A 26910-nucleotide genomic window follows, 5' to 3' on the forward strand; every position below is an offset into this window, starting at 1 on the left:
AGAGTTAATGTGTGTATGAGTGATGAGATTTGTTCTGTTCAGCCTCAGAGGGAAGAATTATGAGCAATGGATGGAAGCTTCAGGAAGATCGATTTCCTTACTGTAAGGAAAAATTGTCTAATAAGAAAAGCCTTCACGGGGCAGCTAGGTACCCCAGTGAATAGAGCACCAGGCCTGGAGTTAAGAAAACCTGGTTTAAAATTTGGCCTGACACTTTAGCTGTGTGATCCTGGGAAAAACACTTAACCCTGATTGCCTAGCCCTTGCTGCTCTTCTGTCTTAGAATTCTTTCTTAGAAAAAGAAAAAGGAAAGTGAAGTCTTTGAAGAGTGGAGTAAGTGATTTCAAGTAAAAAAATATATATATTTCAGAAGAGGTTTTTGTTTAGGTACTTGTGCTACTGGACAACCTTGAAGGTCTCTACTAATGCTGAGGTTCTACCTTTCTTATGTCTAAAATTCCAAAACACTTGAAATTTACTCTGTTGAAAATTGAACGCAACATCTTTGCCACAATGCCCCCCTTCTCTTCCTTAACTTTCCCCTTTTCCTGGTCAGTGCCATATTTGATTCTTCTATCTTGCTAAACACATTTGGCCAATTATCCAAGTCCTTTCAACTTCCATCTTCATAATATCTCTTATCCCCCATTTTCCCATTCCCATTACAAGCCTCCATTACCTCTTACCACAACTATTGTAATAGCCTCATAACTGGTCTCCTCCTTCCAGTCCCCTTCTCTATTTCATCTTTTCTAAACCAACAGTATATTTTTTCCAAAGCAAAAATCGAATCAAATCACTTCCATGATGATCATCTTTCAGTAGATTTCACAAGCACTTTACACATATATATATCACTGTTGCTCACAATAAGACTGACATAGTTACTATCATTACCTCTATTTTACAAATGAGAAAATTGAGTCTGAGAGATTATGACTATTGCCAGAGAGACATAAATGACCAATGTCAGAAGAAGAACATGGGCCTCCCATACTTAAGGTAAAGTGTTCTTAGCAAATACACTAAAGCTGCTTCCCAGAAGCTTGAATAAAGTACAAATTCCTTAGATTTTCACTCCAGGGATGTTTCTGCTCCTTTCCTCTTCCAGCTCTAGTGGTCTATTTTCTGACTTTCAGTAGTGTTCTACTGAATTCCCATATGCTTACTGACTCCCAAGTCTAAAAAAGTCTCTCTTTATACACTGGATATACACTGAATTATTTTACTTCCTTTATAGGAAGAGCAAATATAATGAATGCCCTTATAAGACCGCTTTCCTGACCCTTCCCTCAGTTCTAAGTGCCCTTTCTTACCTCCAGTTTCTCACACTACTCAATTTAGACTTGTCCTGGGAACTTATAAAGATTATAAATATTAGCCACATTTATCTCTTCTCTCTTCAACAAATTTTGTGACTCTTACAATTAGTAGATATAGAAGTCCAATTACTTAAATCACAGTTTGTTGGTGATTTATTCATATTGTGTATTGGCTGGAGCATTGTCCTTACAGTTAAGAAGAACTGGGTTACATACTGTATAATGCCTCAGGCAACTCAGAGCTTGGGCTTTAGAACATTGTTGGAGGACATTTCCTCACAAAATGCTTTTCTTTACATTCAGACAATGAACAATATTAATGATAATAATTTGTTAGAGGGCCATATACATCAAAATTCTCCATGGCTTAGAGTCATAGTTGGAAGAAATATTGAACAAAATGTCTTCCATAAATCAGTATTGCTCCAGAATCTAATTAATGTTTTCATTTTTAATGAATTATGGAATGGGAAATATACCTACTAAACATGTGAATGCCCTAAATTGAATGGGGATAACTATTCATTTGAATTATGATATTAGAATTGATAAACTTATAAATTAGGAAAGAAGATAAATATGAAGAAAATGATGAATTTAGCATGATTCACCCAGAGAAAAACAAACTGCATGAATACAAAACTGTATTGAACAGATTTTGTAAGCTATAAAGTCAGATATGTTTTGGAAATGTGGTGCTATTGTTAATAAAGTGAGATATAATCCTGATGCTTCCTCCTTACATATTCAATATTACTGAAATAATTATTAATATATTGTACTCAATTTTAATGACCCACCCCTTGGGCAGAGAGTTCAAAAAGCAATGTCAAGCAAAGCCATTAAAATAATTGGGCCATTAGTTCTGAGTAAAAATTCAAAGAATTAGAATTATTTCACACATTTAGTAAAGCAAGGAATAATTAAATAGGACTTACATTCATAAATGTTGTGCATATGCCCTTCTCCATTTTAATTATATTATGAAAAGACTCATAGTAAGAAATAGCTAAGAACTTTCTGACTACAACTATTCCAAGACTGCAATGTTTCACCAAGGGAACTAATGCAGTTTTAAGGGGATTTACGCCATTGTTTTTATGTCTGTAGGCAGCAACACTTAAAACCAGCACAAGGTAAACCCCAAAATAAGTATTCTTAGAATCATTAAAGATATTAGCGAAATGTAAAGCAAAACTAAACATCAAACTAACAAAAAATAAGAAGGGTGATTTAACAAACATATAAAATGCCAAGATGAACAGAACTCCAACAACAAGACCAATTGTATTTATAAGTATATTCTATCAAACATTCAGAGAATTCCAATATTACATAAATTATAAAACTATGAAAAGAAAGTATCCTATCAATTTCCTTTTTTGATACAATTATGGCCTTGATGTTTAAACTAGAAAGAGACAAAATGATTTAGATAGAGAACGTCACTTCATAAATAAATTAAAGGAGAGAGGGAAGAAGAAATTAACTAGGTTGGTAAAGGAGGAATTTGAAACCAAACAAGGGATAGAGAATCACAGAAGATAAAATAGAAATTTAGATTACATATCATTAAAGTTCTTACAATCACATATATACATGCCAAAAAATAGCAATATTGGAGGGAAAATAGCTAATTGGACTAAAGTAATTTCTCTGAAAATGTTCAAGTTTTTGGACATTGACTCAAATTTATAAGAACAAGACAAATTGTAATAGGATTTGAACATTCTTAAAGGATGAATTATAAGCTATGAACAGCCATATGAAAAAGTTTTCTAACAGTTAAAAAATTAAAATTAAAATGACTCTGAGATTCAACTTCACATCTGATGCTTCAAAAGCCACAACTTATTTCTTACTATTTCTCTGGTAGCATATAATATTTGATAGTACTGCATTATATTTGCTTTGAGCATATGTACTTAAAAAAAAGACTGGTGTTGATAATGTGCATTTAATACACTTGTTATAGTTTGGTTGATGTAGGTTGTACTAGATTGTCACTGTTCTTACATCTTTGTGGCCAAATTATAGCAAATTGTGTAATTAAAAGAAAGTATTGGGGTGATAATGCACTATGCCAAATGAGTCATTTTGCAAAGCATTTAATCTGGTGATAAGGTAATTTTAAAAAATTTCTGTGATATGGCCTCTTTTAGGAAAGTGTTTATTACTTCTTTTCAAGTATCTTCATCCTAGGGGGATGGATAGATAGATAGATAGATAGATAGATAGATAGATAGATAGATAGATATAGATACACCCATACACATGCACATTCTATCATAGTGACAAAGAACTGGAAACTGAGGTAGTATATATCAGTTGGAGAATAGGTGAACAAATTAAGTTATATAAATGTATTGCCTATTGTACCTTAAGAAATAATGAAAGGGATGGCTTCCAACAAACCTGATTAAAACTTTTGTGAATAAAATGAATAGAGTAGAAGAAAAATGTATATAATAACACCAACATTTTAAAGAAAAGCAACTAAGAAAGACTTGGGAACTCTGAACAAGCAATGACCTCCAGAGGACGAGTCACAAAACATGCTATCCACCTTCTGATAGAGAAATGATAGAAAGAGATAATGTGTTTTAGACATGACCAATGCGGCGAAGTGCTTTCTTTGAATTTGCATTTATCCTTTGTCTTTAAAATAAAGTTGAGGATAGAAGATGGGCTAGCTTTAGGGTTACCAAAGGGGAAAAAAAGGAAAAGTAAAATAAGAAAAAAACTGTCATTTTTAAATGAATAGAATAAAAGAAAAATCAGTAGGAAACAGACAAGCAAGTCAGTTTTCAAAATAACATTGAATTTCTTGTAGATTTCAAGAGAAAAGCAAGTTGAATGTAATAATGATTTACAACTATATGTACAATCATTTTCTTTACTATTTTGAATATGAAAATGCTCATATTATTTGGCATTTATTAAGATAAGTATAAAAAAACAATAATTTTAATAGACTAAAAAATGATTTCCCTGACCATGACCATGATACTCATTGTAAAACTATTCTAGAAGAATCCTCTTTATTCTGAAAATTCCCATCTTTCTATTTTGAATTTTGTTGGCATACAATGGTCCTTGTAGCTAGCTATCAATCCAATCTACTTTTGGTGGGGATGGAGCAGAAGAAGGAACAATCTATTAAGAATTTACTATTGTATCAGCACTGTACTAAGAGCTTTATGAATAGCATTTCATATGATCTATCCTCTTCATTTATATTTTGTGGTATTTCTTGTTATCCAGTCACCCAAAGAAGTTTTTGAGGGGTAAAGACCTAGCTAGATAAACACATCGTGGATTCTATATTCTATGTGCTCTAATCTAATTCTCCACTTCTCTGTATAGAAAGGACCTTCACTAAGTTCTGGAGATGTTTGATTCCTTTATACACCTTAAGTCTTTTATTAGTTAACAGAGTTAATTAGTCTGCCTCTTCCAAAGTTGTAGTTAACCTTTCTTTTTCAACCTCTTCTCTCTCCTGGCAGATTTTATTGATTCCTTGTCTACTTGAGATTTAGTTGAACAAAGCGTCTTTCACAGAAATTGAAGTGGTTCTTGACATCATGGCCATGCTCATCTCTAGAATGACTGGCTCAGTGTCAGTCATACCCATGAGATAAATTGCCTTGCTTGAACCCTCTTGTTCAAGTATATATTTGTTTTACTTTATAATTTTGCTTTCTTTCATTTTTACATTTTAAAGAATCCTTCCATAGTCACAGTGAATATTTTTAACTGATTTTATTGTAAGGCTTCCTTAAAAATTTCCAAATATTTCCAAGACTCCCTTAAAATAAAACTTTTAATCTGTTATCAGATACTACCTGCAATGATTATTCACTCACAGTTAGAAGATTCACTCATACCATAACCACACTAGTTCAGGACCCTCATTAATTTCTTTATACTCAAGCAATGGATCTACCTCTCAGAGAAATATGATCAAAAGGCAAGTTTTGCTCTGTTTCTGCTTTTTCCTCCCTCTTATCAAATAAACCTTTCATCTATAACACTCTCCAATTGCCTATAAAAATCCATATCTATCTGTTTATGCTCAGAATTCTGTAGAGCTTATGCTATGGCAAAGAGAGTCTTCCCTGGTTAAAAGAATATCATTCTAACTTGTCCAATCCTTTTGCAAAGCATTTTGGAAGGAAGGAAGGAAGGAAGGAAGGAAGGAAGGAAGGAAGGAAGGAAGGAAGGAAGAAAGATACTTGAATGCTAAGTAGGGTGCTAAACTTTGTGTGAAGCACTGAGATTCAAAAACAAAAGCAAAGAGAGTCCCTGCCTTCAAGGAGTTTAAAATCTAATAGAGAAAAAAAAACTGAATAGCATGAAATTATTTTGATTAAGTCTGGACCTGATCATGAGTATTAGAAGTCACCTCTCATGGGGACAGTGGATGACTCAGTGGATAGAGATAAGAGGTCCTGAGTTCATATTTGACCTCAGACAATCCTTAGCTATGTGACCCTGGGCAAGTCTCTTAACCCCCACTGCTTAGCCCTTGCTTCTCTTCTGCCTTGGAACACAGTTGGAATACAGTATTGGTTCTACAATGGCAGGTAAGAGTATAAAAAATATTTAAATATAAAAAAATATTTTAAAAAACCCATGAAGGCAGTTCTCTCAACTTTTTGTAGGAGTACAGAGTGTGAAACATGCATTTAATGAAATCTTTTGAAATCTTGTTTACCTAAACTAATTTTCCCCTCTTTTAAATTTTTTCTTATGTATTAGCTTTCCAGGAGGTAGAGAGGGATAGATATGTTGGGTTATATAAATGATGCAAAAAAATAGTCATCAACAAAATTATTGTTAATAGATATCATTCCTCCAAATGAAGGGTAGATTATGTTGGGACAATATGAATTATTATTAGTTAAAAGACTATTAATTAATTCATTAAGCACCTTGTGATAGAATCTGATAATACAAAGACAAAAAATGACCTCAAGAGGCTTGCGTTCTTTTAGTAGAAAAAAATATGCCCACAGAAATTTCTGTATAAAACATACACAAAATAGATTCAAAATAATTTTAGATATTAGCATTTAGGGATAGCAGGATAAATTTACTCTTGGAAAACAATACTTAACCTTTTGTGTAGTATGAACCCATTTCAAGGTTTGAATAATACTATTATAATTTTTTTTCTTAAAGGATTTTTATTAATTTCATTTATTGTTCTAGTAATTTTAAAAATTTGTGGGGAGAGCACCTTGGATTTTACTGACATAAGAAATGCAATGTATGGAAATTGCCTTCACCAATGCAGAACAATAGCTTGTCTGTAGCTTATATTCTTAGAGTGAGTTGCCTGGGAAACAGAAAGGTTAATGTATCCTTGGTTACATAGCTAATATGTGTCAGAGGCATGACTTAAAAATTCCCTCTGCCAATGATCAGCAGCTTAGTGCCTTCTCTGAAACTCATAGTCTCAGGGAGTTGCCTACATCATTTAGAAGTTAGGTGACCTACCCAGGGTCAAATATGTGACAAAGCAACACTCTCAAAATCAATGATAAATCTATTAATTTATCCCAAGATTAAATCTGGGCTACATAGAGTAGCAGCAAGCATAATGGATAGAAGTGACCTCAAAACCAAGAAGAGTTAGGTTTAAGTCCCGCCTCTGACATACTAAGTGGGTCTCTGCATTTAATAATAAAATTAATAATAATAAAATTAAAAGCTATAGATAAGAGACACCAGAATTCTTTTACTAATGAAATTATTAATTCAGCCCCTTTTCTTTTCATATTTCTTTAACTCATGACATAGGTCTGCTAATTCTCATTGGTTTGGGACCAGCTTTTAGAAATGATTTTTTGAGGGGGGAGGAATTGCAACCTAAGGTACAATGGAATTAATTTTAGGGTCTTATGATCAGATTCTAAAACCTCAGTAGAATCAAAATAACAGCAAGGCTACAGACAATGGGACATGTTTTCTGTTTTAGGCTTCTATATCTCTCTCCTTTGATAAACAGCTATTTATGTACACTTCCTTTGCATTGGTCATTCTGGTTTTTCATTGTCTAAGCTATGCTTGATATAGAAAAATAGAAAAATGATGAGTCAAACAAACTGTAATTTTTATAGACTATATTTAAAGAATCACAGGGCTGGAAAGCAACTCAAAAGTCATTTGTCCATTCATGTATTCAAGAGTACTCTTAGAGGATGAGGGAGATAGAAATTCAAGGTAATACTTAGTTTCTCTTCTTACTGGCAACCTACTTGGGATCACACACCCAGAAAAATATACCATGCAACATTAATGGCATACTGTAATACTCCTGATAAGTTATCATCTACTAATAGGCCACCCACCTAGTCTATTGCACTATTGTGATAAGAATACAAACTGAGATTTAAAACATGCTTTGAGGTTTGCACATTATCTCACTCCAGTCTTATAATGACCTTATGAGATAAATACTTCAGATATCATCATATCCATTTTTATAGATAAGCTTTTGGCAAAGTCTAAATGTGAAGAGTGTTTTTTCTTATGTTTAGCCAAAATTTACTTCTCTACAGCTTCTCACCATGACTCAGTTCCTAACTTTTAGACTTAAATAGAACTAGTTAAATCCCTCTTCTAGATGTAAGTACTTCAAAAGTTGAAGACATAAATCATATTCCTCCAGTGTGATTTTTTTTCCTACAGTCTTTGTGTTGCTTGAAGATCTGATAAGCATGTATCAATGCCTTTATCCAATTCACTGATAAAAATGTTGAACAGTGTAAGATCCCCAGCACATCTCTGGGACACTCCACCAAAAACTTCCTTCCAATATATCAAGATATTACTGGTTACTCTTTGGGTCTGGTTCTATCTCTCTCCAGCTTTTACCTAAGAACATCAGAAGGATTTGTGGAATACTTTGTTAACATCCAGAAAATTCTATCTACAAAAGTCTTAACTTTTTTATTATCACTAAATATTGTAACATTGTCAGGAAAGAAATTGGGACTAGTAGAGCATGATTTTTTTCTTGATGAAGTCATTGACTTTTTGATATTACCATGTATTTTTCCAAATGTTGATTACCATCCCTTTAATAGCCAATTTTAGAACCTTGACACAAATTAAAGTCAAGAACACTAGTCTATAGTTTTCAGACTTAATTATCTTTCCCTCTTTTTATTTAAATTTGCACATTTACCCTACTCCAAATCTCCCTCCAATTCCATCCTCTATGATCTTTTAATTATCCCTATCAATGGCCTGGCATACACATCTGCCAGTTCCTTCAGTCCTCTAAGGCTTAGTTCTCAGAAATTAGGTCCTTCTACTCTTAGGGAAATCAGGTGCTCTCATACTATCATATTAATTATCTTGAAAATCAAGTATTATCGATTTTTGTTCTTTTTTTCCAGTCTAAAGATCATTTTCCTAGGAGGAGAAAGCAGAAACAAAGTAAAAGTTTAGTGAGTCTGCCCTCTCTCTATCAGTTATCATTCCCTCCACCCTAAGCAGTAGTCCTATGACTTAAACCTAGCAACTCATTTTTTTATCCTTAGCCTCAGTTCATTCTTTTTTTTATATATTGAATTAATATTTATTTTCTTTCCCTCCAACTTCATTCCTATTGAGAAAAAAGGAATAACTTAGCCCTTGTAACAAGTATGCAGAATCAAAGATGAATTTCCATATCAGTCACATCTAAAAGCATATGTTTAATTCTGTAAAGTCCATCATTGTTTATCAGATTTGCCACAAAAAGTTCTTTTTTCATATTATTCATTTTTGTAAGTGAATAATCTTAAAGAACCCAAACCCGCAAATATATACCCAAATAAACAAGTGATAAATCATGTGTTTTCATCTGCATTTCTATGCCAACAATTCTTGTCCTCAGAATTGTCCTAGATCATTGTATTGCTGTTAGTAGCAAAGTCTACCACTTTTTAATCTTTTTTTTAATCATTCCACAATACTGAAGTTACTGCGTATAGCCTCCATTCATTCTTTGAAAAAAATTCATACTTAAACTAAACTTGACAAAATCCTTACAGGATTTGCTAAGTTAAATAAATAGGAAAATTAATAAATTTTAACTATTTTGGCTCTGCCCCTCCATAAACAATTAATGTTTCTCCAATTATTTAGATCTGATTTTTCTGTCAAAAGCATTTCATAATTATGTTCATATAATTTCTGTGTTTTTTGGCAAGTATATTCCTAATAATAATATACTCTGTGGTTATTTTAGATGGAGTATCTCTATTTCTTCTTGCTTTGTTTTTTATGTATTTTATATATTACTTTTGCTAGTAATATATAAAATGCTGATGATTTATGTGGGTTTATTTTATATTCTGCTACTTTGCTAAAATTATTAATAGTTTTCAACTTACTTTTTATTAGAAACTCTAGGATTTTCCATATATACCATCATATTGACTGCAAAAAGAGAGCTTTTTTTACCTCTTTTTATTATCTCTTTGCTCATTGTGATTCCTTTGATTTCTTTTTTTCTTCTCTTATTGCTATTGCTAACATTTCTAATGTTCTATTAAATAATAGTGCTGAAGATGGGTATTCTTATTTCATTCTTGATCTTATGGGGAAGTCTTCTAGCTTATCCACATTACAGACAACACTTGCTGATAGCTTTAGGTAGAAGCTTTATGGCCTTTTAAGAAAATATTAAGTGTTTTAATAGGAATAAATGGTTGTATTTTATAAAAAGATGTTTTGCATCTATTGATATAATAATCATATGATTTTATGTCAAGTTAAATATGCAAAGAAAAACTTCCTAGCAGTTATCTGACGGTTGAGTGGGCTGGTTTGGGAGGTAATAGGTTCCCCCTCCCTAGAAGTCTTCAAACAAACAAAAAAATTAAAATTAAAAGGATCTGCAATTCTTAGAGTGATATAAAAGAAATTCTTGTTCAGATCAGGTTAAATAAGATGACTTTTGAGGGCCCATCTAACTCTGAGTTTCTCTGATCCTGTGCTTTATCCTTTTCTACACTATCTTTATGAAGAAGGAACTCTTCATCAATGATGCTGCCTTGTGCTCTCACCCTTAGACAAAGTCATAAATTTTACATTTTATATTAGCCATTTCCCAGAAGGTTGTTTTTGATATCAGTTTCCATACCATAACTTCATGTCAGATTTGGGGAAGGGGTGATGGATAAAAAACTGAGAAAGGGGTGACATCACATTCAAATTTTGCTAATATTAAATTTAGATCAAATAATTATTTAATTCATTCATATATAAATATTCTTCAAGTCCCACTCTAAACCACATAATATTTACTTCACCAAATGAAAGCCTTCTGGATAGTCATTAAGAAGTTCATTAGTTTTTGAATACTGTCTAGACAGCAAAAGGTCAGTTGTATAGTGGCAGGGATTCTAATGCACCCCAACATGGCTTCTTCCAACTCTAATGTGTCTGGTTCCAGCCTTACTATACATAGCTATGTATATTTAGTCCTTGAGTTATTTTTTAAAAAAATAATATTTTTGTCTCTTTAAAGTATCCTCACCCAAACAGTAGGAAATGTGTTAAAATATTAATATTTGATGTGTTCTCTTTCATTCCTCCAAACAACAATGGATATGAAATAAATTGTTCTTTGGAAACGAAATTATTGAGGAGCACCTGCCCTAACAGAAGGGCATAAATTTGTAGCCCTGTGAAAACTAGTTTACTTTTATTACCCCCTTTTGGTCTCCATTATTTACACGAAATGTCACTTTAGTTTATATTTTACAAATAATGAAATTAACTTCAAAGCTAGAGAATCATGATGATCCATGGGCCACGAGAGAATTCCCTCCCCCTCTGTTCATTTCCCGAAGCCGACTAAAGGAAAAAAATCCTCAGGAAGTCACTAGTCATTTCTATCTAGAAATTCAAGGAAGAGGCCAGATTTATTTATCAGATGAACTTCATTGCCTACGGATCATTTTTGACTTGGGGAAATTACTGTATTTTAAAATATGGTAGATAGTTTAGGTGCAGTTATACCAGTAAATATCAGCACATTTAAGGAACTACTACAGTTATTATTAAAGAAGAAATAATTTAGCCACATGGAGCCCTAAAAAGCACAAGTTATAATTTTATTAGGAGGAAGGAGGTCATTAGAAACTTGAGAGTATTTTCCTAACAAATATTTCTAGAAATGTGTTAAATTTTCAGCAAAACAAAACACGATAATGACATTTGACCCATGAGAGAATTCCTCCCCCCACTATTCACTTCCCAGTGCAGACTCTACATGATAAAACCCTCAGGAAATCACTAATCATTATCATCTAGAAACTCAAAGGAAGAGATTGGAAATATTTACTAAATTGACGAGGGACCATTTGTGGTGTGGGGAAATTACTGCATTATAAAACATGGCAGACGTTTTCATAGTGCCATATTTTCATATCCAGAGAATATAGAAAGTTTGTAGCATGATATCTTAATAGAGTTTGCCTAATACTTACATTTAAGCACAGAAGTCAGCCATTAGAGCTTAATGCCTTAAATATTACTAAATAATTCTAGGCAAAGTTTGAATATGTCCTCATAGTTAGTTAGTCACAGTATACTAATTTTTACAGAAATGTCAAACAATGCAATGAATAATAGCTTTATTGTTTTAATTGTGTCCTCAGTGTCTAACTCAGAGTCTTATATAGATTGATTGCCTGATTATGACAGTGTACTAGGTTAGGTAAACTAAGGCAAGTGGTTCACATCTACCACATTACGATTTATTTCCAAGGTCTTATATTAAATTCTAAGCTAAGAGTAAGAAAACTTTCCTTTCATACACCTCTCTCTCTCTCTCTCTCTCTCTCTCTCTCTCTCTCTCTGTCTCTGTCTCTGTCTCTGTCTCTGTCTCTGTCTCTGTCTCTCTCTCTCTCTCTCTCTCTCTCTCTCTCTCTCTCTCTCTCTCTCTCTCTCCACACACACAGATAGATAGATAGATAGATAGATAGTAGGTAGCCCATATAAAGTAGGTAGTTAAAAGTTAAAGTTTAGTTAAAAAGTTACTAGGGCAAATGTAGTGTAGAAACTACTTAGAGGTCATAAAAAGTAAAACAAAAGGCACCAGTTGACTGAAAATTATATTGCCATGTTTTCCCGGAGTGTAATTTTGAGTTCTTGTATGAGATAAGTATACACTTCAGCTGAAAACTTTTTTTTAATAGAAAAAAATTTTTCTCTGTTGTGTTAACTTCATCATCCCAACCAGGGCCCATGTATAGTGTTTTGCAGTGATTTTGAAAGAATAATATATTTTAAACATCCATCTTTTAGCCTGTTCTCTGTTAAAATGCAACAGAAGACTAAATTATTTCAAAATATTAACTAGCTGTTACCTACTTTAGTTTAGTTTGTTGTAGAAGCCAGAAAACTTTCTCTTCTGAAGAAAGTGATGATTACTTACAGTCATTGCCTCCTATACCATTCTTTCTCCTTCTTGTTGCAAATATAAAATCAGGGATTATAGCTTACTTTTTTTTCAAAACCAAACAAATTAAAGATCTTAAAAATTATCTTCCCATATGTTGTATATGCTTGCTCACAGCCCTTTATTTTGGGTTATATACAACCATGGTCTCATTTGTCCCATGTCTCTTCTCTCCCCAAATGAAGGTCTCTCCAGGATCTGTCGAGGCAAACAGATATTCCTTATGGCACTGTCTTGGACTCTGCAGTCTATGAGCATGTTCGCATGAAGGGGATGAATCCTTTCGAGAGGGATAGTATGTATTCCCAAATGTGGCGAATGATTAACCGAAGTAATGGATCGGAGAACAATGTATTAGAATCTCCAGCAGGAATTCAAAAGGTAATGGTGAAAATGAGCGCTGATTCTCCTCCCCACCCCCCCCCACATTGGCATTGTTTTGAAGGGGAATTTTTTGAGGGCTTAGTGGTTTCTTTGACTTCTATATTCTGTGTCTAGCTTAGGTATATTTAGACTAACTGAACCAGAGCAAGGAATAGGAAGTTCCTTATATTATTCCTAACGGGTCACTTTTCAATTAATTTTTTAAAGGTACAAATCACCCTTGCAATTTGAAATTTCTTTTGCTTAGAAAAGGGTCAAGGAAGAAGGTTGAAAAGGTTTTTCATCAGATCCCAAACCACAATAAAGCCATCAGCTCTACCTTAAAAATGAAGTAAATTTTGTTCTCCATGTTAGTTTTTAATACGTTGTTGTTGCTTTGTGATTATGAGGCTAGTTCATCTTGTCCAAATATACTCACTTGGGAGTTCCCTAAGCTTACAGTAAGACATCTTTTTGTACATTTTTAAAAGCATGATTTAAGTGCAAGATTTTAAAGCTAAGCATTCTTTCATTCAATCAGCCATTAAAAATGCATTAGCTGCCTACAGTGTGAAAGTCACTATGCTAGGAACTGCTGGAGATACGCAGCTTGTGGATTTGTCTAGAAGAAGACAAGTATTTAATTTAACAAATTCATTAAGTACCTATTATGTACAAAGCACCAAGCTTGGAAGTGGGGATACAAGGAGAAAAATGAAAAGTTGCCCTTGGTTTCAATGAGCTTACATTCTATTAAATTCTTAATAGCTTACAATAATTGCATTTTAACTGGAAGACAAAAGAGTACTTAAACTTCAAGTGGAGGAGATTATTACTGGCTAACAGGATAATGGAAGATTTTTTTATAAAAAGAAACTATTAAAATTAAGCTACAAACAAGAGCAAGAATTAAACAAGGGAAGAAAGAGAGGGAGGCCTCTTGGGAACAGTTTGAGATGATGTATGGTGACTGGATAGAGCACTACGTGTTTGAGAATCAGAAATTTAATCAACTGGACTAGAACGCAGAAGGCAGTGTTTTCTGTTCTTGGTCTGACAAATCATAGTGTAAGGACAATTGGATGGGAAATGTTTGTGAACTTAAACTAAAAAGTGATTGCTAAGTTTCTTTATTCCTTTATTTTTTTTTATTAAAACTCTTACCTCTTGTCTTGGGATCAATGCTAAGACAGATGAGGAACAAGGGTTAGGCAATCGGTCTTAAATGACTTGCCTAAGATCATACATCTAGGAAGTGACTAAGGTATTAGTAGTGAAGGATGACATTTAAAAATCATGATAGAATGACATGAGCAATATGGAAATATATATTACAAGTAAGTGCTGATATAATCTCTGTAAGGCTATTTATTGCCTTGGGAGGAAGAGGAAGAAAATCTGAATCCTATAATGTCAGCAAACAATTGTCAAAATTTGTTTCTGTGTGTAAATGAAAAAATAAATAATTTTTTAAAAGAGGAAAAAGGGAACAGGTAGATAGATTGGATTGAGGACAAGCCTAGAGACGGAAGGTCTTGGGCTAAAGTCTGGCCTCAGTCCTAGTTATGTGACCCTGGGCGAGTCACTTAACCCCCATTATCTAGTCCTTACCATTTCTCTGCCTTGGAACCAATACACAGAACCAATCCTTAAATGGAAATTAAGGGTGTGTTTTTTTATGAAGAAAAGGGGATGGGGAGAGAAAAGTCATGATAAAAATATTAAGAAGCCATAATGGTAGACCTACCATGTAGGATAAGACCTAGTTAAATTCTTCTAACATTCCCCTCAAAACAACCTTAAATTGTCAGATCAAATTTTGAAGTAGCAGAGCCAAGAAAAGGTCAGAAGGAGACATTTATCTAATCTAAGACAATCTAGAGAGGTCTGTTATACTGAGGTGGGCAAAGGCCCCAACTGTGGCAAGTGCAACAGAGATGGGGCTTGGAGGTGGCCTTGGCAGCAGCAACAGTTTTAAGAGATAAAAGCCCAGAGACAGTAAGATGGTCAGTTAACTGGCCAAAAAGAGATGAGAGGGTACTCTTTGCAAAGGGTTCAGCCAGAACTGATTGGAGACTATTTCCCATAAACAATTCTGGAGCACAATTCCATATTAGAGAGTAGCAATAACCAGGCAGCAGGAGCCCTGGCCACGAGAGGTCAAGAGAAGTTCTAGCACTGGCGGCTGCAGAAGAGCAAGGGATATGGTGATAGTTCCCAGAGCCAAGAAGAACACCTTTGCAGCTCCAGAGGGTCAGGGGCCCTTTCTGGACAATGACCCCATAGCAGACTGGGAAAGCAATGACCTCACATCTCCCAAGAAAACACCACTTTGGAAGCATCAAAAACTTACACAGAAATAGCTCGGAAAGTAAACCATGAAAATGCCTGAAATTTTTGGCTCAGTGCCTCTTCCTCTCCAGGTAAGCAGAGAATAACTTTACCATAAAGTTGAAAGTGAAAAATCAGGCTAAAAATGAGCAAACAGGAAAAGAACTTATTCATAAAAAACTACTATAATGGCGGAGAAGACCAACTTGCAAACTCAGAAGAAGGCAATAATATGAAAACATCTTACAACCAAAGCCTCAAAGAAAAAAACAAATCAGATTTAGGGCCAGCAAGAAATTCTAGAAGAGGAGAGAGAGAGAGAGAGAGAGAGAGAGAGAGAGAGAGAGAGAGAGAGAGAGAGAGAGAGAGAAGAAAGTGGAAGAAAATTATGAAATAACAGTTTTGTAGAAGCACAAAAGACACTGAATAAAATACTAAATTTTTAGAACAGAATTGACTTAAGGGTAAAAGAGGCACAAAAACCCAATGAAGAAAAAAAATGTCTTTAAAAACAGAATTGGCTAAATGAAAAAAAAAATCAGTACCTATTGCCTAGTCTTTACTGTTCTCTGGCCTTAAAATCAACACACAGTATTGATTCTAAGATGGAGGGTAAGAAGTTTTTTTGTTTTTTGTTTTTTTTTAAACCCTCACCTTCCATCTTGGAGTCAATATCGTGTATTGCCTCCAAGGCAGAAGAGTGGTAAGGGTAGGCAATGGGGGTCAAGTGACCTGCCCAGGGTCACACAGCTGGGAAGTGTCTGAGGCCGGATTTGAACCTAGGACTTCCCATTTCTAGGCCTGGTTCTCAATCCACTGAGCTACCCAGCTGCCCCCAGAAGTTTGTTTTTTTTAAAGGCGTGCTAGGAAGAGCTTTTATTGTGGAGGGGAAATAGGAGGATCTCAAGCAATTCTTGAATCTCACTTTCATTGGAACTGGTTCAGTGAAAGAATTATATATATGTATATATGTACACACACATATATATACATACACTTAGAAATAGAAATATACCTTTCCTAATATGGAAATAGGAAGGGAAGGAGATAAGAGATTTTGGAGTGGGAAGATGATAAAAGTGAGGATGGATGAAGGGAGGCACTCATCAGAAACAAAATAGACTTTTGAGGAGAAATAGGATAAAAAGAGAGAAAGAAGAATAAACAGAAGGAAATAGGACAGAAGGAAATAGAGAGATCATAGTTGGGCACATGAATAAGATAAGCTAACTCATAAAACAAAAGATAAAAGAATTATTTAAAAATCAGAATCCAACAATATGTGTACAAGAGACATACTTGAAAAAGAAAGACACACAAAGTTAAAATAAAGAGCTGGCACAGAACCAATTAAGCTTTAGCAGAAGCAAAAATAGCAGGGGTAGCAAAAATGATCTCAGATAAAGCAAAAACAAAAATAGATCTAATTAAAATAGATAATCAGGGAAATGATATTTTGTTAAATGGTACTGTAGACAATGAAGTGATATCAAAAAACTATACATCAAATTTCTCTGATAAAAATCTTTATTTCTCAAATATATAGGAAGTTGAATCAAATTTGTAAAAATAAGGAACATTCCCCAGTGAATCAAAGGATATGAACAGGCCATTTTCAAAAGAAGAAAGATATGATATATGATATATGTGGTCATATGAAAAAATGTTCCTAATCACTATTGATTAGAGAAAAGCAAACTAAAACAACTCTTAAATACCAGCTCACACCTATCAGAAATGTAAATGTTGGAGGGTATGAAGGAAAATAGGTACATTAATGAACTGTTGGTGGAGTAGCGAACTGATCCAACCATTCTGGAGAACAATCTGGAACTATACCCAGAGAGCTTTAAAAAATGCACATATGCTTTCACCCAGCAATACCACCACTAGATCTGTATCCCAAAGATATAAAAGAAAAAGGGAAAAGAACTGTATTTCCAAAAATATTTATAGTAGCTATTTTTGTGGTAACAAAGAATTAGAAATTGAGGGCATGCTTATCAATTGGAAGATGACCCAACAAGTCGTAGCGTATGATTGTGATGGAGTACTATTGTGCTATAAGAAATTATCAGGAAGATGATTTCAGAAAAACGTGACATAGCCCATATGAACTAATACAAAATGAAGTGTGAAGAGCCAGGAGATCTTTTGTGTACCATAAGAGCAATTTTGTAATGATGATCAACTGGGAAAGGCATGGCTATTCTGATCACTACAATGATCCAAAACAATTTCAGAGTTCTCAGGGGGAAAAATGCAATCCACCTCCAGAGAATGAAGTGATGGACTAAAGTACACATTGAAGTAAATTTTTCTTGCTGTGTTTTTTTATGACATGACTAATATGGAAATATAGTTGGCCTTATTTCACAAACAGAATTGATATCATATTTTTTGCCTTCTCAGTGGTTGGGGAGGGAGGAAGAGGGAGACTGGCATTAAAATTTTAAAAAGAAAAAATGCTAAAATAGATAAATATTTTTAAAAAATAAATGAAGAACTTAATTTTGCTTAAAATACATATTTCTAAAGAGCCAGAAGCTGATGTAGCAAAAGATTTATGAGATTTATCTGTTAATGATAAAATGTACTTTGGTTCAGGTTGCAAAACTCAAAAATATCTGGGAAATTTCTTGTTGGAAAAAAAATCTGCCACCTTTGCTTAGCTGCCAAAGTGTACTGGAGTGGTGGGAGTGGAGGGTGAGGATCAGAGACCAGAGTACATGAAACACAGCTGTGTATTATTGAGTGTCCTTTATTGGGGGAAAGCAACCAATTTTTCACATTATTCTAGGTTTTTTTTTTAATTTCTAATTTTTATAGACCCAGAATTTTATCTTAAACGAACTTTAGAGGTCATTTTGCCCAATACATAATTTAATAAATAATCTCTCCCACAGCATCTCTGCCAAACTGCCATCTAAATTCTACTTATACACCTCCAGAGAAGGCTATTGATGATATCTCAGGATAACTTATTCCATTTTTGTAGAACTCTGTTCATTAGAAAGTTCTTTATGACGTTGGGACAAAATCTGACGCTTTGGTCTTTGTCCTGCCTTCAGGAACAATACAGAAAACTTGATGTGGCAGCCCTTTAAATGTTTAAAGATAATTATCATGTTTCCTTTTACTATCTTTTCCAGCTTTGACATACAAAGTCCATTTTTTAGCCATTTAGACTGCACGTTTTATAGCCCTTTCACTATCCTTTTTGCCCTTCTCTAGACTGTAGAAAACTACTACTTAAAGAAGAAGGGTAAGGGAAGGGAGTAAGCATTTGTCCAGTACCTACCATGTGCTTTTTTTACAAATATCTTTTCATCCTCACAACAACTCTGTGGCATAGACTCTAGTATTTCTGGCCATTTGACAGTCGATGAAATCGAGACAATAGTCATGCAGGTCCCAAGGTGCAACAGCTAGTAAATGTCTAAGGCTAGATTTGATTTCAGCTCTTTCTGACTCCAGGCCTACCCACCGACTACCTCTAAATGAATCCTCCACAGCTTCTGCTATTTTTAAAGGAGAAGAAATAAAATTGCCTAGTAGGTATAATTCTAAATAATCTCTTGTAAGAAGTTGATGTTATCAGGAACAGCCCCTGAGGAGAGAGTGGCTACAGTCTAAATGGTGGAAGTCAAGGAGCACATGTTGAAAGATCTCCATATGGCAGAGAAAATCATCGCTAATTCTGGCACAAAAGATTATTCTATTGGCAAAATCGGGACCTTATAGTTAATAAATATCTCATTAGTAGCAGAAAATGTTCTTTATCTAAGCATTACTCCCCTAGCAAATTGTGTAGTCCACAGTGACTCTCAGTTTCCCAAAGTTCCCAATCCTTTATCTCACCCAAAATGTCCAAAGACCCCTACAAATGTCAGACAGAATATAGGATTGATTATTCTCTGTAAAAAAAGACTTGCTATCAGATAAAAGTTGAAAAGACCCAGTATAGGAAACACCAGGCTAGATTTGGGTTCCTAGGCAGAAATCATTGAATTAAAGTCAAGCAGTGAGGAGCCAAGAGAGCACAGATGCTAAAAGACAAAGCTAAAAGATGCTAAAAGCAAAGTATTAAAAGGTTGGGCAGATATTCAAGAGCCAGGAGAACATAGACAAAGCAAAACAAATTAGTAAAATGATAGAGAGACAATTTCAAGACCCAAAAGATCAGGTTTAGAAGTAAGGCAAATATATGAAAATACTACCCATAAGAAGATCTTGACACTTGTTAATCTACCTTAGGCAGGAAGAATATTTTATACTTCTTTCTGGAGGCAGGCGCTAACCCTAAAATGTGGCCCACATGAAGTGCAGCAACTTCCCACATCTAGCAAACTCTGACAAGGGGAGTTTTCAAAGAATTCATGAATTATTGTGACAAAAAAAATCATTTTTGACGATAAATAAGAGACTTTTCAATGTTTAAATCTGCCAGAGCTTAGATTTTACAGTCAGTTGTTATTTTCTTTGAGACTTCAAAGGAAGGAAGGAAGGAAGGAAGGAAGGAAGGAAGGAAGAAGGGAGGGAGGAAGGACTATAAAAGGCCACTGAACATTGTGAAGAGTGATAAAATTCAGCTGTTAGCAGCAGAGGAGGAGTATCTTTTTTTTCCTTTCCACAATAATTGTATTGTAACAGAAAAACCCGGCTGCAAAGAAGCCTATGTGATTACAATGAAAAGTGATCTTTTCAACAGAGAAGCTTACAACCACATCTCAAAATATTCATATCCTAGGACTGACCACCTTATATAGACTCATCATGAATAGACAAATGTAAGAGGGAGATTTTGATATTATATAGATATATATTTAAAGTGTGGCCGCCAGGAATCAACAATTCAGATTGATTCCATAATTAAAATAGACCCAAGTCAGGATCCGGTTTAAGGTAGTTTATTTACAATTAGGAAGGTAAAAGGTAGGGAAATAGAGAGAGGGAGAGGCTAGTCCAGGCCTGGAGAGGCCCGGATGGAGAGAGAAGGTTAAAAGACTAATTAAACTAGGTTACAAGCCACAAGACCTTAGCAATCAGAGAGACAAGAAGCCTACTTAAGGCAGAGTCTGGAAACACCAAGGTAGGCCCAGGAAGTCAGCCTAACTTACCCACGTGACCATTCAGAGTAGAAGCAGCCTGAGGTGTCCTCAGAGATCCTTCAGCACCAAGTTCAAAGCAGAAACTCCTCAACAGGAAGTCACCAACATACTTAAAGAGATAGTGTCTCAGTCACTTCCCGTGGGCCACCTCTAATTCAAGCGGACAAATGGCAGCCTCTACACTGATTTGGACTGCCCAAAGGGCCGTCCCTTGTTCTTGATTTGTTGCTTATTGTCATGTGTGGGTAACTCGTCTCCCCTCCCACTAAGAGAGGTGGGGATGACATCATCTCTGGTAGTAGAGTTTTGACTATGAATGGGCTAGAGCTAGTTCCATTTACACACTATTTATTGCATAACTACATTGAAGAGGTCTGGTTGGGTGGTGGCAGAAGGGAGACAATGAACAACTTTACAATTATGCCACAGTTAAAGTGCAGTCAATTTACCAACTTCTCCTCCATCTTTGGCTGAGAAAAGTGAGGAGAAAATATATTCATTTCTAAAATTATATTTTACTTAATTCTCAAAGTATATGCATCCTCATAGGAAGGGTCTGAAAGTTAATTCAAGCAGAGAGCAGGAGAGGAACGAGGGCCGATTTAGAACTTTTAGTCAAAGAGAAAAGACAAAAATAAAATGGGGAAGGACGGGAAAGTTATAAAGGTCCTATGTGTCCAGTGGGTGAGAGCCACATTCTCTTCTTTTTTTTTTTTTTAACAAAGACAATGCCACATTCTTTCTTCTTCCTGCACAACAGTAGCATCCATGATTTTCATGGGACAAATCAGGATTTTCAACTGGGATTCTACCCTTTTTACTTTACCAGGATCATTACAAACCCTGGGGAAGGTTCTTACATATTCACCATGCAGGCCCATGTTCTGCGAATATGACTGACAGAGAGAGAGGCGCCCCACTCAGGGAAGTGGTGAAAAGCCCAGGAATCCTTGTTGCCATCTGCATTGGCAAAGCCCTGATGTGCCATGGCATGAGTTTCTTTTGCCTTATTTCCTTGCACTGTAAGAAAGATAGATTGAGAATAGTAGCATTATTTGGTCTTGTACCGAATAGTTTTCTCAAGTGGCGTACGCTTTACTTTGATACCACCAACTTGAAGATGGATGGTTTGGACCCACGTGGCATTGTTTCTGCTTTCCTAACAATAAAGACTTGAAGCACAGGAGTCATCAAAAAGTGAAGAACAGGGAATTGTACCAGTTGGATAGAGAAGAGTGCTAAGACATCTTTAGCAAAAAATTACTTAATGTCCTAAATTTTTAGAATCTTCAGCGTAGTATTTTTTATTTTTTTTTTTAATTTTCATTTTTAGCACACTGCAATAAATCCTTGGAAGCTTGAAATCAAAATACAGATTTTATTGAACATCATTTATATCACAAAGCAGTAGCAAAAAATAAGTCATGAGGCAGGTCAAGTACATAAAGTAACAAATTACTCATGTCCTCAGGTTAAAAAAGATATATGACATGTATTTTGGTAAACAGACCATGGAATCACCTGCTGCTACACGCATCTGTACAAGCATGGCAAACAGAAAAGTAGCTGCCCTGAGAATGTGGAAGGAGGGAGAAAGCAGATAGATTGCATCTGGGAGATTTCATAGCACTTACAGTCTCCTAAATTCCTTCCTGCTACAAAATCCTTTTTTTGTAACACCAAGATTTGTCCCAGAGATGCGAGGTGACTGCAGGTTATGGAACATCACCACAGTCTCTGACGCATAAAAATTACAAGCAGTGTAGAGATGTATGGTGATTGCAGCCTATTTCCAATGATGACTTGCATATAAGAAATGACATAATGATAACAAGGAAATGTATGATTAATAAGGGAAGTGAGACAAGAAGAACACAAGAGTAAGGGATAAGAGACTGATGGCCCTAGCGCTGCACTATTATTCACCAAATGGTGAAATGCCTAGAGAGAGTAAGAGAACGTGAACAAGCATCAAACAGGTTTAGATATGGACAGGTTGGGCTCTGATTCATTCATCGTTTTTATGTTTTACTAATCAAACTATCAAAAAGATATTTATAAAAATCAAATAACAAAGGTCTTTGGAGAACAAATTGAATAAATGAAAAAAGCACTTATTAAATACTCAATACAAAGCATTGTGCCAAGTCCTGGGGATACAAATGGGAAAAATAAGACAGTTCATGTCCAAGAAAAACAACACATATTTGAGCTGCAAGTCAGATGGAAAGGTCCCATGATCCTTAGGGTGCAACAGCAAGCAGATCTTCTTTAATGCATCTTCTCGAATGTCATTTCCATGGATATAATCCTATCAGTTTCAATATGACATTGAATCATCATTTGACATTGCCAAGGACTTTGGTGTCCTTAATATCTGTGGCCGAACCACTGTCAGGAGCAGTTGTCAGGCTGCATCTCCACAAGGATCCCTTCCTAGGATGATGGCTAAGGGTGCTGAGCTGAAGGCTCTTGGGTTCAAGGTCCTGCACTCTCTCTTCAATATCTAACCAAATATGGTGGTCCTAGTGATGTTAATGGTGGCCTGACTTTCCTGGCAGGTACAACCTACTGTCTCCCTTAGGGATGCTCTGTTGCTTTACCTAGTTGAGTAATGTTGAACTTAGGTTATTTTCTTTTGGGTTTCCTGGCTTGTGAGTTGTGAGTCCTACAGTTGGGCTCTATAGTTAGATTATGAATTATGTAGCTCCATTTGGGGGAAGAGGAAAATATTTATTCTAAAAAGCACATAAATCCCTTAAATATTCATTGAAGAGTCCAAGAAAATCCATTTAGACTGAAGTTTATACTGTTTCATACCTTGGTGAATCCACTAAATATTCTGTAAGTTTTCATGTCCTTTGGTTCAGTTCCCATTCTGAAAAACAACTACTTCATTTATAACCCTTTTGCTCCTTTGTTCCTAACATGTCCTTGACACAAGTCTCTTTCTTCAGTGAATTTTGTCCAGTATTCCAGAAACCATTGGTTTTTGCATTCGTTTTTTTTTTAAACCCTTACCTTCCATCTTAGATTCAATACTACATATTGCTTCCAAGGCAGAAGAGTGGTAAGGGTAGGCAATCAGGGTTAAGTGACTTGCCCAGGGGCACAGAGCTAGGAAGTAAGTGTCTGAGGCCAGATTTGAACCCAGGGCCTATCGTCTCTAGGCCTGGCTTTCAATGCACTGAGCCACCCAGCTGCCCCCATTAGATTTTTTTGTGAACTGTATACACTGCAAGGTTCTTGCTTGAAATCACATCATTGTCATAATTTGGATTATATAACTGTGGAAAACTTATGTGGAAATTTGTAATTATAGTAATAGATAAAAATGAAATATCCTTATTAAAAGAAAAGAAATCACATCATCAGAACTGCATGATGTTAGTCCCTGCTCATAACTACAGGCAAAATATTTAACCTGTAGGAACCATGAAATAGGATTTTGGTATCGTGTGGTACAGGCAACACTTTTTGCTAGTTTTAGCTTTTCAGATTCAATATATCATTATTCTCATTTTCAGGAAAAACACCAAAAGCAAGCTCAGCTTCATTCTACTTCATCATTGGGGGTTTTCCTTACCCTCTTTTTATTTTACACATGTGGGACTAAATTCTTCTGTGCCAATATTGTGACAACCACGAGGTTAAAGAGATCAAAGCTTTTCTGGATCATGTATAGCCAATATCTAAGCCTATTGCTTTTGAGTTTGGACAAGACCTCTGAAGTAGTTCAGTGGCACGATGACTTGAGCACAGAACCTGCAGCCAGAAGTATCCGAGTTCCAGTTCTATATTGTATACATGTTTTTGGGTGGGGGAGGGAAAAATACTAAGCACTACTTCCCAGGTTTATTATAATGCTATCATTTCCTTTCTACCAGAAATCATTAGTATTCTGCAGGTTTGACGAGTCTTCGGACCTTTACCATCCTGTTCTGGATACCTCTGGGGCGGTATCATGCTTCCCTGTTGCACATTCCAAGCAGGGTAGGGTAGCATCATCCTGAAAGCCCAAGCAGAGACTGCCAAGCTGGAAAGGCTGTAGGCACCGTCCCAGAAATGGACTGCATGGCTGCCATCTTTAGAACCAGTGTGGCTGAGTTTAGACTTACTCAAGACAAGAATGTGGCTATCATTTGATTTACCATTTTAATTAGAGCGACTCATGAAAACAGTCTACTAAAGGGACCATGACCTGATTCAATGGATAAAGTACATAGCCTGATAAATATCATGGATTTTTAGAGTTGAAGTATTAATTTGTGTATAAAGTTAATTTTGTTTCCCTAGTGTCAGTGAACAGAGTTGCCTTTGGAGTGATAGGACTCCATTTAGAATCCTTCCTCCAACACTGTGTCATTTAACTTTTCAGAACCTCATTTTCCTCATGTGTAAAAGGAGGTGCACATACTAGATGATCTAGATCTCTGAGCAGAAGAGTGATTAGGCCCAAGCAAGGAGGGTTAAGCCACTTGTCCCGGTAGGAAGTTTCTGAGGGCAAATTTGAACCCAAGACCTTCCAACTCTAGGCCTGGCTCTTCATCTCCTGAGCCACCTAACTGCATCCTTCTAGTATCATTTCAGATCCTTCAGGACAAGGTCTGAGTCACATAATCCTTGAACTAGTATAATAATATGCTTAATGCCAAATTATTGTTTTTAAGTTAACTAAATTGAAATTTTAGGCATGATGTTCCAAATCTAAGTGTATGACAAAACAATGGAGACATTTTATTTTTAGACCAAGTTCCCTGTGGCCAGAGCTTTGTAAATAAAGAATGGACCTCGGGGTTTGTCATTCCCTTAATTTGATAACCCATGCCTCATTCTAACTCTGGTTGTTCATTTGGAACATTCTAACTGGCCTATGGCCTAGTACTGAAAATTCAATTATTTCACCAGAAGTAAGGTGTACATTGGAACTAAGGTCATTCTTAGCACTTCTGTCAAATGGAAGTATTTGTTAGAAGACAAATTCTAAAGCTAAGATCCAAAATGATCATTTTTAGCTGTTTTTCAAACCATATGTACATATGTACATCTATATATGCATTCCTATGCAACTGCCAGCACCTGGTTATCACAGCACAGATATATAATGGCCCCTGAATTACAAGACAGTGCTCATCAAGTGTTTTTCCTTTGTATTTTGGTAGATTTTTTATGTTGACATCTCTTTTCTCAAACTGATGTGTCATTTATTTCAGCTGGTTTCACAACAGATTTCAATTATTTCAACTGGGGTCTCGACAAATCACACCAATATTAAATACCAAAATAAGTCGTCTTGGGAATAATTTTCAGTGTCAGTCACAGAATAATAGAACAATAGAATTTAAGAGCTGAAGTGGCCCTTTGACCTCACATTTCTTTTTATAGAAAAGAAAACTGAGGCTTAGAATCAAGGACTGGAGTCAGGAAAACATGATTTCCAATCCTGCCTAGAAACTTTCTGAGTGATCCTGAGCAAATGGCCTGACTCTTCAAACATCAATGTCATTATTGAGAGAGAGAGAGAGAGAGAGAGACAGACAGAGAGACAGACAGAGAGAGACAGACAGACAGAGAGAGACAGAGACAGAGACAGAGACAGAGAGACAGAGAGAGACAGAGAGAGACAGAGACAGAGACAGAGACAGAGACAGAGACAGAGACAGAGACACAGAGAAAGAGAAAGAGAAAGGTTGGATTCAGTTACCTCCAAGATCCTTTCTAGCTCTAAAGCTAAAATCTATGTGATTTGCCCAAAATCGCTCACTAGAGAAACAGAGTGAGATAGAGAGACAGAGACAGAGGAAGAAGGAGGAGGAAAATTTATAAATTGTATATAACATTATTTTACAATGTCAAGATAAAGGTTGCATATAAAAGCTATATGACAACCTAATAAAAAAAGATCAAATTATCAACCAACTTGAAGAAATGCCATTAAGAAAGATAAGCAAGATCTTTGCCTCATTCAATGTCACTGAAATTATGGAATTCAAAAGGAAATATATATATATATATATATATATATATATATATATATATATATATATATATTGGTGCCTCATCATGGGAGAAAATTACTAGGGTTCTCCCATTGGAGCCAAAGCTTTGCCTAAGAGTTCTAAGATTTAACCCTTTGCTGGGTATATCTATACAGCTCACTAAGCTTGCTCAGAGTGCACAACCTCCCACAAAGCATGGTGCATAGAGATCTAGTCTGTCCAATAGGTTAAGCGCTCCTTTTTGACAGGTTCTGCAGCCCTGACAAAAAAAAAGATGTCTTTTTAAAATGGGTTCTAGACTTTCCAGGAGAGATATC

At 35.4% G+C, this 26910-nt stretch overlaps 1 protein-coding gene across 1 annotated transcript in view; it reads left to right on the forward strand.

The window, feature by feature from the left end:
* GRID2 (glutamate ionotropic receptor delta type subunit 2) overlaps window positions 1–26910 on the forward strand; it is a 1498284-nt gene that overhangs the window by 1192361 nt on the left and 279013 nt on the right. Inside the window, exon 13 of the mRNA XM_044681588.1 lies at window positions 12975–13170. Coding sequence (XP_044537523.1) covers window positions 12975–13170 — 196 coding nt within the window. The remainder of the gene's footprint in view (window positions 1–12974; window positions 13171–26910) is intronic.

This window comes from Gracilinanus agilis, chromosome 6 (assembly GCF_016433145.1).
Source record: "Gracilinanus agilis isolate LMUSP501 chromosome 6, AgileGrace, whole genome shotgun sequence".
NCBI classification, from domain to species: domain Eukaryota; kingdom Metazoa; phylum Chordata; class Mammalia; order Didelphimorphia; family Didelphidae; genus Gracilinanus; species Gracilinanus agilis.